Here is a 16,604-nt window from a genome sequence, read left to right on the forward strand (position 1 = left end):
ATCAAGATCACATGACGCCTCACTGTTGACATAAAAGTTCAGGACACATGCACAGAATAAAAAAGATAGAAGATATTATTGTTTGTGGTTTAAAAATGATGTGCTTGTGGTTTAAAAATTATGTGCTTTTTGCCTATATGACAGTGAAATGAGAGGTTTACACTATCATTACAAATTAATGTTAATTTCAGTCTTAATAAGATATCACAGAGAGATGTTATTATAAGTGCTATAAATACACTAATTTACCCTCTGATAATCCACACAAGAAGGACAACCACAGGACTTTCATGGATGTACGCCTTACTATATACACTTTTAGGGTTAAATTAAATATGGTAACTTAATCTTCAAGTGACAATAAGTAGCTTTCAATTTTGACACATTTTGGATATTCAAGACAACCTTGTTTAGATTATAACATTTGTTTATATATTTGTTTATTCTTGATTTTAAAACATTTCTCACACATTAAACATAATAAGGTTATCAATTCATTTCAATGGTTCATTATATGAAGGCACATTCAAAACAAGGTCAGTAAAAATGTGAATATGTGAATAAACAATATATTGACTATTTGAATAAAGTAAATCCTGCCACATAGTGTGCTTTAGGCTCAGATGAAAATAGCTTGTTTTGTTAAGCATAGCCTACAGTGCAGGCTGTTGTTTCTACCCCTTTTCCATAAAAGCTTTCTGTTCAATAGCCTGACAGCTAGATCTCATTCCCTGTCAAGTATATTTATGCAATACATTTAAAACCCCACTGCGCCAACCAAAATCATTTCATCTTTACATAAAATCCAAATAATTGGTGAATGGCATGACCCAACAAATGAACCTCAAGCGTTTGACGGTTGATGTGAAAGCCCAAGGGGGAGACTGCTTTTGTGTTGCTGGTCTCTACCTCTGCCCGGGCCTGCTCCTGCTCCAGTCCACATCCTCGCACTCATCTGCCCCAAATGCATTGGATATTGTGACAAGACAAGTCTCTTTTCACCAATTATTTCACCCATTATAGATTAGACTGTGCATGCCCCAATCCTGCTTTCTCTATATCTCTAGTAGATTCAACAGATTTGTCTTACAAAAATTATAATGATTTACGATGTTCATTATACATTTCAATAAGATAAATAAAAGCATCGATATACATGTGAAAATATTACTAAACAGAATAATTCAAATCTGTCAGTCATCTAAAACTCTAATTAGCTAATTGCATGAGAAACTGGACAAATGAGACTTTATTACACAATATAAAATGTTGCAGACAGTCAGGTTCGTGATGATAGCAGTTAAGATATTGCTTGTGAATAATGTATTTGATTTGATAAACAGTGGGGGGCGTAATGAATACCAATTCCTTGATGCCTTTCATTGCATCATTTCAAAATAACTTAGAGGGGCTCTATCCTCTTGCAAATATGTGTAACGTTAACGCATTTACCGTCACAGAGAGGATCGATAATAAATAAATACACATGCACATCTCTTCCCTGAGGAGTTGTGTAATTTCTTTAACTAAATTAAAGAGCTGACAGAAGAAATATCCAGGGAATAAATTGCCAATTCTTTTTTATTACTTGAGGCTTTGTACACGTTTTACTTTTCTAAAAAATCTACTCATCCAATGCCAATGATTCTTAAACGGGTTTGCAGATGGAGATAATAGAGTATAGAGGGGAAATATCTGGATCAAACCTTTACTAAAAAGAAAGTGCTTTGATGCTGTGATTATACGCAGGTCGCACAATGGGTAAAATGGACTGAATGGATGTATTGATGTGAGGGGAGATGAAAGAGGTAGGCCAAACGCTTGAAAGAACAGGCGATGCACATTCAACATAGCTTTACATTTATCTAGGACATTCAAGCTCCAGCGCTTCTTTTTTTAATAAATTCTGAACAGGGAATGCTTTGTAACATAAAAACTACTATTGAATCTATTTAGTTAAAAATTATACTGTACTATATTGTTCTGGCTGCCTTGATTTTAATTATAAAACATAATATCTATGGTTTTGTATCATGGGACTTGGAGGGAAAAACTCTTAATGCTGCGGGAATAATGATATGTATTACAGCTCGTGGGGTGCAATCTGATGTGGCTTATGTCATGGAAATATGTCCAATATCCAGCGCTATATACATTTGCTTTCATTGATCACCAAAGTGGCCACTGGAGAGACCCTGAAAGGCACACAAGGCCTGAGTGTGGAGCGCGTATGGGGCGGGTTTCAAAGACGCTAAGAGCTACATTTATCGGACTTGATCGGGCCGTCTTAATGCAGGCTGCCCCAAGGACCGCGCCACAAAACAATTAGCCTGGATTTCATAAAGCTATCAGCACGCCACCTTGTCTAATGCAACCGCTTCATACATTGACAGTGTGAATAAAATGGGTGTTATTGAAAGCTTTGTGTTCGTGTTAGCTTTCGGCTGGGTGCATTTATGAATCAATTTCTGCCCATAAAAGAAGCTTTAACACTTAAGCTATTTTAGTGGAAATGCATTATGTAAGTTGTCAAATGTACAAGAGAGGCCTGGCAACGATTCAGGCTATTCACAATGAATAGCCAACTCCCATTTTTATAATGGTCCTTTTGAAAACGTCTGGCTAAGTGCATGTGTTTGCTGTTAACTTAGTGTCAATCATTTTAGCACCGACATCTACTCTATGCACCCAGTTTTCATATGTGACTGTATTTAAGAAGTTTAGATTAAAGTTAATTACATTGTAGCTGTCAAGGAGTACAGATTTGACAGTTGTTGAAATGTGATTAGAAGAACATACAATTGCAGGACACTGTGTGGACTGAGTTGGACAAACTATTCATGCGTTAAGGATAGGCCCAAATAAACAACAAGCTACATCATACAAAGGGTTTAATTCTATCAATAGTCTACCATTTGTCCTAGATTGTTTGACCATTGATTTTGTTAATGCCACTTAAAAAGTAGTAGTGGTTTAGAGCAATACTCACTCACGTCAGACCTACACTTGTTACATATGTGTACGTTTTGTTTTCTTTTTTAGAGTCTTATTCTGCAATTTTATCAAGTAATAGATTAAAAGTAGAAAGTATAAAAGCAAGGATTTGATCAACCTTTAACAAATGTCTCACTACATCTTCATTTAAAGGTCCTATATTACACAAAATTGACTCTTATGAGCCATGTTACAATGTTGTTACCTCATCAAGAACAAACACAGAGTTGTGTTTTGTTTCATTCACATATGTTTGAGTAATGCTGCATTATTAAGCCGTCTGCATCTCCAAAGCTCAAAATGCTCCGTTGCACCTTGTGATCTCATGAAGCGGTAATTTTGAAGTTAACAGCTACATTTAACCTTTTGTTCAGTATAGAATTCCAGCACTGGAATTATCCAAATGATTCTTGTGTAAGTGGAGTTTAAAAACAGTGGAGCACTTCCTGTATTATCACATCACAAGGTGGAACCTACTATTTTCTGTTTGAGAGAAGAACACAGTCTAAATACGCGGGTGTGTGTGATAAACATATGTGAATGAAACAAAACACTCCAGGTATGTTTTTGATGAGGTAATAACATTATAACAGAGATCAGAAAATAGCGTACTATTTGTCCTTAAAACAGACTTTTAAAAGTAAATGCTAAAAAATGCAGTTAGTATTACACCTGATGTGCTTTGTAGCGATTTCCCTAACTCCTTGTAGAATGCATGTGAGCCTAAGCCACCTATGATCCAGTGTTTCATTACTCCCATCAAAGCCCTCCACAATAACGCCCAGCATAATCTGCCGCCAATAACTCCAGGTGCTCTTAGTCCGATGGCTCCCACTGGGGCTGTGTGGAAGTAATACTGTGTAGAGCCTGGGCCGGGAGCCTGAGGAGCTCCGTCAATACTATTTCTGCAGATAAAGAATCACCCGAGACTGACTGTTGAGTAGCTGCTTGTACACGATTAGCTGCATAATGGACCCTGTAGCTACAAGTCGGGCTGTCATTTACTTAATGAAGAGAGTCATAAGCCACAAAGAGCTTCCAGGAGAACGTAAACAGATGTGATTTATTCAGGCATACTACTCAAACTGTTTAATTTGTAATACTAGTAATCAAGAATGCAGATATGGATTTTAAGTTTTTTCACTGATACCATCATCCGATATCCGATTTCCAGTATCTGATACCCGATACCAATTTGTCCAATATTACAAATGATATAAAATGTATAGCAAGGCCCACAACTTTATGTTAAGTTGTAGTAAAGTTTCCAAATTAACTTTTGAGTTGTGTAAAAACACAATCTATTTAGCAGACATATAAAAGAATTAGCTGCATGATAGTGTGAACATGCAACCACATTAAAGTTCAGGAATTATAGTGGTCCAAAATATCGGCTAAATTTTCAACATCTGACCATTATCAGTATTTGGCCGATATTAGCTCATATACAAACCATTGTTGTGAAGTGGTTATTGTCATGAGATAAATCCTGAGGTTGACTGATGTAAAAATAAAGATAAGCTCGCTAGCTAGTTTAATTTACCTTGCTAGTTATTTCAGTTCAGTAGGCTAATGTTTACTTCTCAAATTAGGGACGCTTTCTATTTCAAATATGTGTCTAAAATTCTACTGATCTCGTAAGAACCGCAAAGGCGACAGTTTCCATAATTTTCCGAAACTGAGTTGAATTTTGGAATTGCAGACTGTAAAGATCTGACACCTCAGCAGTTCTATGACTATTTCTGGAGTGTTTCTGCATTAATAAGCAACATTGCAAAGATTCTTAGGAGAGTAAAAAAGTTGAAAAGAACAAAGGTGCTGGTGGTAAACGTAGTAGGTGGAGGGACTGACACTTGGACATAAACAAGCGAAAATAGTCCACTTGAAAACGGCATCTTGTTTTGTGGACATGCAGATGATGGCTGTAGGAGAGTCACTTGTGCTCTCACTCTGGGACATGGGTCTGCACGAAAGGCTCTTTGACATAAGGGTCCTCTGCTCCGACTCTTACCTGTCCTTCCCTGATGCTGAGTGGGGATGGAAGCCACGCAAAACCACCAGGGGGAGGTAAATTGGTGCGAAGAGGCAATGCCCATTTCAAAGGTCAAGAAGGAGAGATGGGGAGAGGAGGACAGAGTGGGGAAAAGGCTCAGGACAGAGATGGGAGGGGGAGTGGGGGACTTGGGACTCTTGGCACATGAGCACATCTGTTCTGAAGCCTCCTCCTCATTCCCAAAGCAATGTCAACCTGATTATGTGAGGGATGAAACAGGCAAATAATGATACAAATGATTCTTCATCCGTTTACAGCTATGATAGAGATGAAGACTGGCTATAGGGCTGTAAGCCTTTTAGGAGACACGCCTCCTTCCAAAGTGCTTAAATGATATTTGAGGTAAATAGGATTCTGCTGTCTGCAACACACAACCTTGCACAAAAGATATCAGCTCAATAATTGTCCAAAGGCATTACGTTCACTGCGTGTATTTTATCTACAGCTTTCTAAACATGTATTGTGTTTATATTAATTTATTTTTTACACTGAAATAATATGTATCATCCATCTCGGATGAGATCTGTGGTGTTAAACATTTCATACAGTAAAATACATCAGACACATGGACTGTGTACTGTGTAATAAAACTTAACAAAATATGTTCTTCCTAGAGCATGTAATTGATTAACATAAATTGATGCAATATGAATTACATAAAAATAGTATAATACTACTGTCCTATTAATGACCTTCAGACAAAACTAATGGAAGGACAATAAAGGTTCTTTAAAAGCCTCTTCCTGGTCTACTGCAAGACATCTGAAGTGGCCGGTGGGGCGGAGGGCAGTGTGTGCGTGAGGGTCCAGACACCCACATGTCATGGCTGACACATCAGCCTGCGGGCCTCAGGCCATCCTCCTCTAATGCTGCCTATGTCCCACTTTCTACCCCTTGGCCCTCAAGGCCCTCCCCTCCCTCACCCCCACTCCTTCTGTCATAGAGCTATAATAACAATGGATCGGGCACTGTGGCTCAATCACTATAGGATAACATCAGGTGAACAGCAGCACTACAGCGGAGCTAACGCTGTGTGCAGCTCAGCTAAACACACTTTATCTACAGGTTTAGAGTTTATCTCCACAAAGTCCAGCATTAGTTACAAGGTGTTTTTTCCTGCTTGTAATATTTACAGACCTGAAAAGGTACAGGTAGGACCAAGTAAATAATTGTGTAGTCTCAAAGATACTGCACCCTCCCTCCTGTTGGGGCACATTATTCTGGTGGAGCAGACAAATAGTGGAAGGAGGGACGTCAGGAAATAGTATTGCTTTGAAGCCCATAACTCTATTCTGGAGAAAAGAAGCATCACAGTGTTATTCCACATCCTCAGATATAAAGGGAAAAACGTAATAACTTCTCGATAGCCTGGATCTCCACTGCCCTGTACCACCTCCCCCTCTGCCCACCTCCACCCCACCTCATCCATACACCCACTTCTGCTGCCTCAATCTTTGGTTTCAAAGGAAGCGAATCAGCCAGAAGGACAGAAGGTTATGCATTAGTACTGGTCATTGCTCAAAGAGCGAGCGTTATAAATAATAAAGGCTTGTGAAGGACACAAGGGCTGTGGGATGCATCTCTGGTTCACGCCACACAAGTCAAAGACAAGACTGTAATTTCTATTCCGAAAATGTGACCCTTGCAGCTTCAATTACATCTCGACAACAGTCAGCGTGTCCGTGCCAGGAGATGTGATGCCTCTTTGTTAGCTCAACATGAAAGCATTACTGATATTGGTTACACAGACTATATGATACAATATGTACATTTTGATATGATTTTCCAATTTAAAGCAGGTGTATAACTCAAAATAAATGAATAGCAAAAACCCATTTATTTTCCCTTCACTGTGTACCTACAGAACTTATAACACACTTTCCCACTTCAAACAAAATAATCTAGTTAGCTCTGCACACATAAACAATGCCACGTTATTAAGTGATATTGAAGTGTGTCATTTCTGAATATCTAAGGAGCCGTGAGGCCTGATGACCTTTGCTGTTGTTTTCAGGAAAAACAAGAGTTCGCAAGCCATCCCGCTCCTCTGTCCTCTGTGCCAAATGCAGACCGCTGTTGCCGTGGGCAGCACGGCCCCATTAGCAAATGTATTACACCTGCTTTATAGGCATGCATTAAGCTTGTTTTCACGTGTGCGCAGACAACTGGAATCCCCATAATGAGATCCACCTCCTGGGGAGAGACTTGTTCCCCTTGCGCTCCTTTATCCGCTCTTATTTACTCACCAGGCCTATTCAGCAGCGGGTTTGTGCCACTTTATTACTTAACCTCAGCACACAACATTACAGGGCGCTTTGAATCAGTAAGCAGCCTTTCCCACCATGCATCCTGCTCACTAAGCTGATTACACAAAAATAATATAACTATTTGTGCCTGCAGCAAGATGTGTGTGTCTTTGTGTGCCTCTGAGAGCAACAACACTTTAAAGTAATGACAGTAATGTGGACCAAATCATATCAAGCCTCACATTCATGTTGACAGCATAAACTTAACATAAACACATAGTTTTGGAGAACATTACGGCCTTTGATGACAGCAAGTGTAATTAATTGTGATTTTACTGAAAAGCATAGGAATTGTGATTAGAATTGGAATTTATGTTTTAAAAATAGGTTGTAGTTTCACTTGTTAATGTTCAAAGTTTGTATTTTAAATGTGTCCAGAACTATTGACAAAAAAGACTGAAATGGGCCTATGAACAGATACAAGAATCACACATATTTCAGAACATGCTTGTACAGATCTAAACTACAAGGTGAGCAGTTTAGCTGCAAAATAAGAAAGTGTATTTTGTTGTTTGTGAAGAGTACTTCAGTATAGTACTTCAAAAATAGCAGCTTTTGCAATTTGCTTATTGTGTACATTTAAATAGCAATTTTGATTTGTTTGCAATTAATCTCGTAGCCCTAATTTACGTGCTGTACTTCTAATATCGACCAAAGAAAGTGGAAGTACTATGTCCGACAGCGTATTAGTGGTTTAACGTGTTGAATATATGTTGCTGTTACCACCTCGGCATAGTGAATTTGCGCTTGTCGAATGTCTCTACCCTCTCTCTCCCCATTTCACGCCTCGACTGTCCTGTCAAATAAAGTCATCGGGCCAAAAAACCTTTACAACCTTATTTTTGAATATTAAATTATAATTGTGTGGTTGGTACAATGTTATAAATTACTAGAACTCGTATTTATTTACTCCATGTCATAATGAAGACAAATCACATTTTTCTCATGAAATAAAAGAAACAAACATCCTCATAAACCACTACAGGGGGAAGAGAGTTTAGCACAATTTATTCAATGTTATATTTTGTTGTTATAACTTCCACTTAGTAGCCTAGGATAAAATGCATTTCAATTTGATTCTAATGATTAAAGCAATATTCATATTATCCCATAAAATCTTTTATTCCCCGCTACAAATGGATGTAGTTACAGTAAGTACGGTTGGGCGGCCCATGCTGTATGTAGCCTATATCCTCCTAATGCAGTGCAGAAGATTGCACATAGACACGGGACAACCTTAAAAGCAAGGTGTAGCATTTCAGCACATGTGGCATTCAGGTGAGAGTTTTTTTGTTCTGAATGACCCCCGGGAATCAATGAGAGATTCATTTTTGCTCTTTTGGGAAGGGAGGTCTCGGGGTGACCTTTGTGAAAATGTTCCACCATTTTGGCCGAATCCGTATAAGTGCAGACCATTTCATGTAGACAGTAAGTGTATAAAATGAGTGCTCCTGTCGTTCCAGCCGGGCTCTCTTTGACAGCATGATGATAGAAGCGTCACATCCTTGGGAGAGTAAATGCAAACTGACAAGAGATGAGCCTTTGGTTGCTGAATATAATACGGAATTGTGCTCTGAGTGTCTTATTATCTTGTCTGTTGATGTCTGAAAGGGGGAGATTTGCTTGAGAAGAGAAGACAGAAACTGTACGCACCCAACACCATCTCGTGCTTTGAGAAAAAAATTGCTTGCCCTGCTAACCACAGCTTTCCCACCTAATGTCCACTTCTACTTGGAATAAATACAAGGCGGCAGGATGTTTGTGGTGCCTCGTAGCCCCTGTTAGCTGAAGTGGAAGACTATTTGCACAGGCAGTGAGCTTTTAGGAGCAGAACGACCCTTTCACCAGTGCTGTAATGTGGTGGGTGTAGAAGGTGGACAATTTACAGTAGACAAAACATGACCGTTACTGTGATCGCCTTCCACTGACTTCTCATGCTGACACCAACTCACAGAAACAAGACACTCCAAGCCAAAGTCAGGCACTAGTCCAGCAGAACAATGACAAACTTTACAAGAAATCAGTGAAATAAGAAAGATACATAAACTACAACCGCACACTTGTCCGAATAGTTTAGATTATAATAAATCAGAAATAATGGACAAAAAGATGTGATTTTATTATTGGTTTATGAATCTAGTGCTAAACTTTAGCATAAATAAAACCTTTTAGATATTTAAGTTTTAAGTTAAGCGATGATGGATGCAGGATGATTTAAAAAAAAAAAATGTTTTAAAAAGGCTAACTCTCTTTAAAAAAAAAAAAAAAATCTAAATCAAGTTTTTAAAAAGTTATGAAAAATTAGACAAAAAAGGTAAAAACAATAGATTTTAGGTTTAATTACAGGAGTTATTTATTTTTAACCAGTACTTCAATATCATCAAAATATATGTAAGTATTTTTTTTGTTTGGTTGTTATAATTTTTTGTTTTTACAAATTTTACAAAATAATGCTTTAATCTTTTTGTCAAATTCCTTTCTGGTTATGGCCATAAATCATTTTGTTATTCAACAGAGTATAATATATAGAATGCACTTTCGCAATGCAAACAACTAGGCGCTAACACCACCATACACAGCTAGCTTTAATTCCAAGGGACACTGTACACAGGGAATGTCTCTCTCTTTGAGCAGTAGGTTGGAGGCTTTCTGTTTAACTGGTCATGTGGATCGCCAACCACTGCCCCAGGCCCACCACCAGGCATTAGAAACCCACCCGACAACTCATTCAGGGCACAACAACTTTATTATAAATGAGTAGCTGAAAACTACTTTTAAAATCAATCGTACGTATAAAGTGAGCAGAGTGAAAAGTAGGCTGATCAAATGGAAGAGACTGAGTTTTGATGCTTATTAAACCAAATTGCAACTCTTTGGAGACAAATCGTGCAGTCCTTGTTTAGAAAGCTATTGCCTCAGGATACACTTCAGATAAAACTTCTCTACTCGCACTTATTACTTTTGACTTATGGGACTTTGCCTTGTAGAAAAGTGGTGTTCATAATTATTTGGTAAACTGGCTGTATATACACATTTATTAGATTCTCTGACATGCAAGCGTAACCACAAAGATAGAGGTCAGATGCACTTTTCACTATGAAGCATAATGGTGAAAAAGGCAGGTCTAAGAGTCAATAAATTAACTATAATATTTGAAGTTAATATTTTTATGTCAAAAGCTGCAACCACAAACACTCGTGGGCTTGCACATGCACAAAGCAAATCTAATCTAACTCATTACAAGAAAACAGATCCTCAAAAGCGGAAGAGGCACCACAGATTGTCTATATAATTTTTACTCCAAAAGTAAAAAAAAAAAAAGAATGAAAAGCTATCCACAGATATTGACCGCGTTTAAAATTTAGAGTTTGATTAACCTTCTAATAGGAAAAAAGAAGATAATTATAAAACAACAAAAGTGTTATGTAATGTTCAAAAGTTACTGTTTCTTGCACGTTCAAATTAAAACCAATGAAATAAATTTAATTGAGCAATATAAATAAAATCGACTTAACAAAATGATCTAATTAAAATCAATAATCTTTATAGTCATCAATTAATATACTACTTAACTCTTTATAGCTTCAATTAATATACTACTTAAATTAATAAGGTACAATATTAAATATATTTTAGTCTAGCCAAAAAAAAAAGTCAAAATAAGTGCAATTATATATTAGTAGTGTTGAGTGTGCTGAGTAATTCAATTATAAAGTAAACAAAATGTGTTCTTGAACAAATACTTTTTTGGTGAGAGACAATGTATATATATATATATATATATATATATATATAGTGTGTGTGTGTGTGTGTGTGTGTGAATATAATATTTCATAGGTTTGATTATGTTGTTATCTTGTAATACTGTATTATAGAGAGCACCTCAATCACAGCCACATCTCCGTGGAAAAAAAAAAAAAAAACTTTACAAAAAGGAGAACTCACCGTACTTTGTCATGCCCAAATGCCTCTAGATTTCACTTCCATATTTTACAATTATGAACAGTTTAATTCAAGCTCAAATTGCTTCTTGAAAATGGTTGTAATAAATACATTTCTTTCATTATTTTCATGCCCCATGTGGTTCTAAAACTTTTTATTTGTTTGACTTTTCAGTCTTTAAGCCCCTAAAGTACAGAATGAATAAAGACCTGTCTTTAAAGTAGCCATGTGCTGAAAAGTTACAGGAGTATAAGTTAGTTTGTGCATCATGCTGACACCTGTCCCTACAGCCTCCCCTGAGCGAGCGGACCCCTGAACCAGTGCAGAGAGCAGAGTGGAGCAGGACTCACCGTACAGTTTGCTGGGGGTGCCCTCTCGCTCCGGGGCTTCAGAGGGCCAGCAGTAAGGGCTCGTCGTTCAGGTCGCTGTCGGGGCTGGCTGCTTTGTCCCGGAGTTCTGCCGCGCTCATGTCGCTGCCGCAGGGGAGAGCAGCGGCTTGCTCAGCTGCCCTGTGATCATGGGGTCCTGAAGGGAGCTGCCCAGGTGGGACACGGAAAAAGAAAAAAAGACAAGAGCCTGGTCAGATGTGCTTCAGTGTCTCGCCCTCACCGGCTCCTACTCTGTGTCTCTACTCCCTCTCTCCCCAGCAGCTCCTCATACGGCTCACTCATCACTCTCTCTCTCTCTCCTCCCTCTCTTCCCTCCGCGCTGCTGCCTTTTATCTGGAGCTGGTGCTACCCCGCTGATACTGCCGGCTGCTGCCTGCTCAACAACTGTTACGGATCGCGTGGCTTTAACATTATACCCTGCCGTAACCAAACTGTGATACATCCATCTCTGAGAGCTCATTAGGACCTGACACAAGCCATGTCCTGTGCTTTGACTAAACAGATCAAATGTACCATGACAAACTTGTGACATGGTCAGAAAACATGTAAAGATCCTACCAGTTATTACAGCAATTCACTCACTGTGAAGGGCAGACAGCATCATAAGAGATGACATTTGAAAACAAACAACATGGGTGCGGAAGATGATGTGCCCAAATGTATTCAAAATTACTTGACTTTTGTCTACAGAACAACAAGAATAAACTCCTCTATGACATGTAATTTGTATGTACTTGAACACAACAAGAATGCACTAAGTAATAAAGTACTTACCTGAACAAAGCTCCTGACAAAAGAGAGAAAATTGGTTAAAATGTCCAAAATAGAAGTAAGAAAAAGAGCAGTTAAACCATAACATAACAAGCTATAACATGTTCAGAGACTGAGTGTCCTCAGCTTCATGGATGTGAATGGGAAGCCACAGGTTCAAGCCTGAGGTAACTTCCTGAGACAGTACGAGATGTCACCTCCTCTTTCTCTCCTCTCTCTCTCCTTCTTGCTCTTATGTCTCTCTCCTCTTCCTTGGGTCTCTCTCTCCTCTCTCTTTCTTTTTCTCTCCCTCCCTCTCTCCTGTGTGTCTCTCTCTCTCTTGTGAGACTGGAGAGTTCCTCAGACAGTGTTTGTCTCACCTCAGGCTCTGGGACAATCTTCCTTATTTATGAACTGGGTCCAACCTAAATATGTCTGAGCAGAGCACAGGTGACCAGTGCACACAGGCACAAAGAGAGAGGATCTTGTCCTGCCCCTGCACTTATCACCCCACCCTCGTCCCCACCCAGCCCATTCCATAAGTGTGGTCGATGAGTTCCTGCCCAGAGGGGCCTTTTTAATGCTCTCGTCACAGAAATCAGCCCACTTTGATATGACACATGATAATCTATGAAAATGTTAATCAATAAAAATAGTTTAAACTGTCGTTAAAACCGTGAGCCATCTGGTCAATACTCATATCCCCAGTAACAATGTGACTAGTTGTCAGGGCTTCATTTGAGGTGCACTTAAATATGGCGTTCACATCAGTGGTGCCTCTGCTCTGTGCGGTAAACACGTTTCCCCTCAGTTTGTGCCTTGCCATACTCTGCATGTGTTTCTGCCCCACCTCTCCTTTCAGTGGTGTGATAGGTCCACTGGAGGGCAAAATTAATACCTAATTGAATCTTGCAGTCATCAAAATAATCAATACTTTTTTATTATTTATTCTTCACAGTCTGTTGACCGTTTGAAAGCTCAGAGGGACAGCAGCAAGCAAAGGCAGCTCTGAAATTTCTACCGTTTCACAATGTAATTTACACTGGGGCACGAGAGTTTGTAAGGCCTATAAAAAATGAGAGCAGTGTTTTTTTGTTAGGAGGAGGGGGCAAATAAAGGAAAAATGGGAATCTTTGGCCCAGCAGCTACAATGAAAAATAGAATAAACAAGCTCCTGACACTTCAGAGAAGGGCACGGTCCTCTCTGTCCATCCCTCCATCTTTTTCCCTTTCCCCTTTTCTCCTTATTTCATCATATCAGGAGAGTGGCGCTACCTCTCTAATGCTGACATTTCTCTTCCTGACAGACTCCAAACAAGTACTGGGAATGAGATCAGAGCTCTAATCTTCCTCTGGCCTGTGAGGCTCCAGGATAAGAGGCCAGCACATCCCTCACCATCGCACACAACTGGTTAATTACCTAATGTGTCAAATAGCCGGAGACACTATTTTAAATGATTATTACTATATAATTACATTCAAATAATAGTATTGTGTTGTTTATTTAGATTACCAACCATGATACCCTTTGAAATATTTTGTAAGTATCCTTGGAGTTGAAGTTCCTCACATAGCTTAATATCTCAAACAGCAATCACAACAACAAAAAATGTGTTTAGTTTTACAGTACTGTGCAGTAGTATTTAGAGCAAAACAGAATAATGCTATGTTGATGGTTGTAAAAATTGAGGATAGTACCACCATTTAATTTGGTAATTAGGAGTGAAAGAGAGTAAATGGTAGATAAGGGAGGTTTTTAGTTTCTCTCCTGTCTGGTGAAAGCTTAGGAACAGGTTGCAGAAACATGAAAAAGCACTTGATGTCATCCTCTCCCTCTAGCCAAAATTCCCAAGTGACCAGAGAATTAGTGGTTAGTAAAAAGTCCCAGGCGTCATCTGATATCCATGCTAATAGCTACTGCTCTTACCCAGTATGTCCCATTGAAGACCGGTGAATGAGAGATATCAGTCAGTAACTGGACCATCCTATTCTGACACTCCAGCTGTCTGTGTCCTGAGTAAAACAAGAGATTAAATAATGACATACATATAAAGCCCCAAGTATCCAAGTACAGTGATCAATAAGGACAATTCACATTTAGTTTCACTGTGAGTAAAAGTAGAATAAATTATAAACATAATATAAAATCATGCAATACATCAGAGTAACAGTTTGAGTAATAATATAATCAACATGGTATGGTTGTTTTATTACAACATTAAAGAGAGAGTCTATTAACTTGGTTTGTTACATTTAAGGGTTAATTACAAACTACTGTTACCTCTTATTAAATAAATTAAGTAATTTTATCCCCAATCTCAATTAAATTATTTAATACAATATACAAATAAATATATACACAATTTTGTAACTGATATGAAAGCCCACGGGCTAGATATTAATCAGGCCAACTAAAAAGCACCACCGCGGTCTTAAGATTTCATAAAATGGTGAGATGGACTGTTGAATTCAGTTGCTCATTAATATGATGAGCAGTTATCCCTCTTGAATTGGCTCCAGCTAAAACGTTCCCAGTGGACGGGTGGAGGGTCAGAGAGGGCTGAGGGCTATCAAAGCAGTGTATTAAAAGGAGCTCTTTGAAGCTTGTAAACCATGGTGCCCAGCAGGTCCGCTACAGAGAGAGGCCTATGATTGGTCAGGTGTGTGTGCCTGTTTTTTGCTAGATCGATCCACAGACCTGACATTCTGCAGCATCAAAGCTTTCAGCACACTAATCTGACTCCTCCTATGAGGGCACGGGTTGTTTTTATTATTTTCCTTTTTTATGAAATGCTTATACCTCAGAGGGGCCTGGCAATCTTATGATATACGATTAGGTGAGCTACATGTTTTGAAAAGAATGAAAACATATTAAAATACCTGTACAATGTTGGTCTATTTATCTACCAATAAATAATGCAAAACTACAGAGACCAGGAGAGTGACATGACCAGTTGGACAAACCGTTGGCAGAAGGAGAGTGACGCCTCAGAGATTCAACAGGACTGCTTCTCAAAGTCAGTTTCCCCTCGCTTTACCTCTAGAGACCTGTGCCACATACACACTCAAGGAAGGTGTGAAAATCTGATTTCCCAAAAAGGATCGGTAATTCTCGGCGAGGGTGGAAAGCCACAATCAATAAATCATTGCTAAGTAGATTGTAAAGAAAAAAAATCCCCCTTGGTATCAGTACATTAGGATTCTCCCGAGGATGGATGAGGCGAGTTGGGGGTGTGAGACAATCTCAATAAAGAAGAGGCAAATCATGCCCATGGCATTCAGATGGACCCTGGTAAACAGTTGTTGAAAGGCCAAGAGTCACTGCTGATGTTTGGAATATTTGCAAGCGCAGAAAGAAACAGTTGGGGATATGGAAGATAATTTCAGATTTTGAATTTTAAATACCAATGAATTTCTCACTTTGAATTTTTTAACCCTGAAAAAAACATGCTTGAATTGTTTTTATTCTGAATTTCAGTAGATTATTTAAGTATACATTTTCAATGTGTTTAAAATTTCAAAATGAAAAATTCACCGATTTGGCACAAATATGTTAAAGCCCTCAAATTCAACAGTCATAAGCAATCAATTGTGTGTGACAGAGAAGGACAGAGGCAGGCTGTTTCCTATTGGCTGCTCTCTTCTGTGGGCAGGGTTTATAAATAAGGAATCAAAGAGATGAGCTTTTGATTAGGCAAGTTCTGACCAGATTGGCTCCCTAAAGCATTTCCTGGCTGTTACTAAATTAGATTGACTTACTTAGGATAGATTGCTTAGGTCTTGGCATCTTGGCTGATGTAAAATACTTACACCTGACTGTTGAATTTGAGTGCTAAAATTCAGAATAAAAATAATTCTAGCATATTTTTTTAGAGTTAAGAAATTCAAAGTGAGAAATTTTTAAATGTGGTATTTAAAATTCAAAATCTGTTGAAATTATCAGAACAAATTATCGTTCATATTATGAGAAGGTGATTTAACCATGTAGTGTTTAAATATTGTTCAAAATTACAAAATAAAGAGGAACGATTAAAATACTTATAATGAAAATGCATTTTACTGCACACTTTTACCGTAGAAGCTTTAAACAAAATGTGAACACATTTCTGGTTGCTGAAACTACTTTCTTCGTGGCTAATCGCTAATCTTATCTCATTATTGAGATTTATA

General features: G+C 38.4%; 1 protein-coding gene across 1 annotated transcript in view; it reads right to left on the reverse strand.

Moving 5' to 3' along the window:
• pou6f2 (POU class 6 homeobox 2) overlaps positions 1–12,149 on the reverse strand; it is a 65,965-nt gene extending 53,816 nt beyond the window's left edge. Inside the window, 3 exon segments of the mRNA XM_055230246.1 lie at positions 11,646–11,688; positions 11,690–11,776; positions 11,779–12,149. Coding sequence (XP_055086221.1) covers positions 11,646–11,688; positions 11,690–11,776; positions 11,779–11,814 — 166 coding nt within the window. The 5' untranslated portion in view covers positions 11,815–12,149.
• Positions 12,150–16,604: the final 4,455 nt, after the last annotated feature.

Source organism: Periophthalmus magnuspinnatus, chromosome 20 (genome assembly GCF_009829125.3).
Source record: "Periophthalmus magnuspinnatus isolate fPerMag1 chromosome 20, fPerMag1.2.pri, whole genome shotgun sequence".
Taxonomy (NCBI): Eukaryota; Metazoa; Chordata; class Actinopteri; order Gobiiformes; family Gobiidae; genus Periophthalmus; species Periophthalmus magnuspinnatus.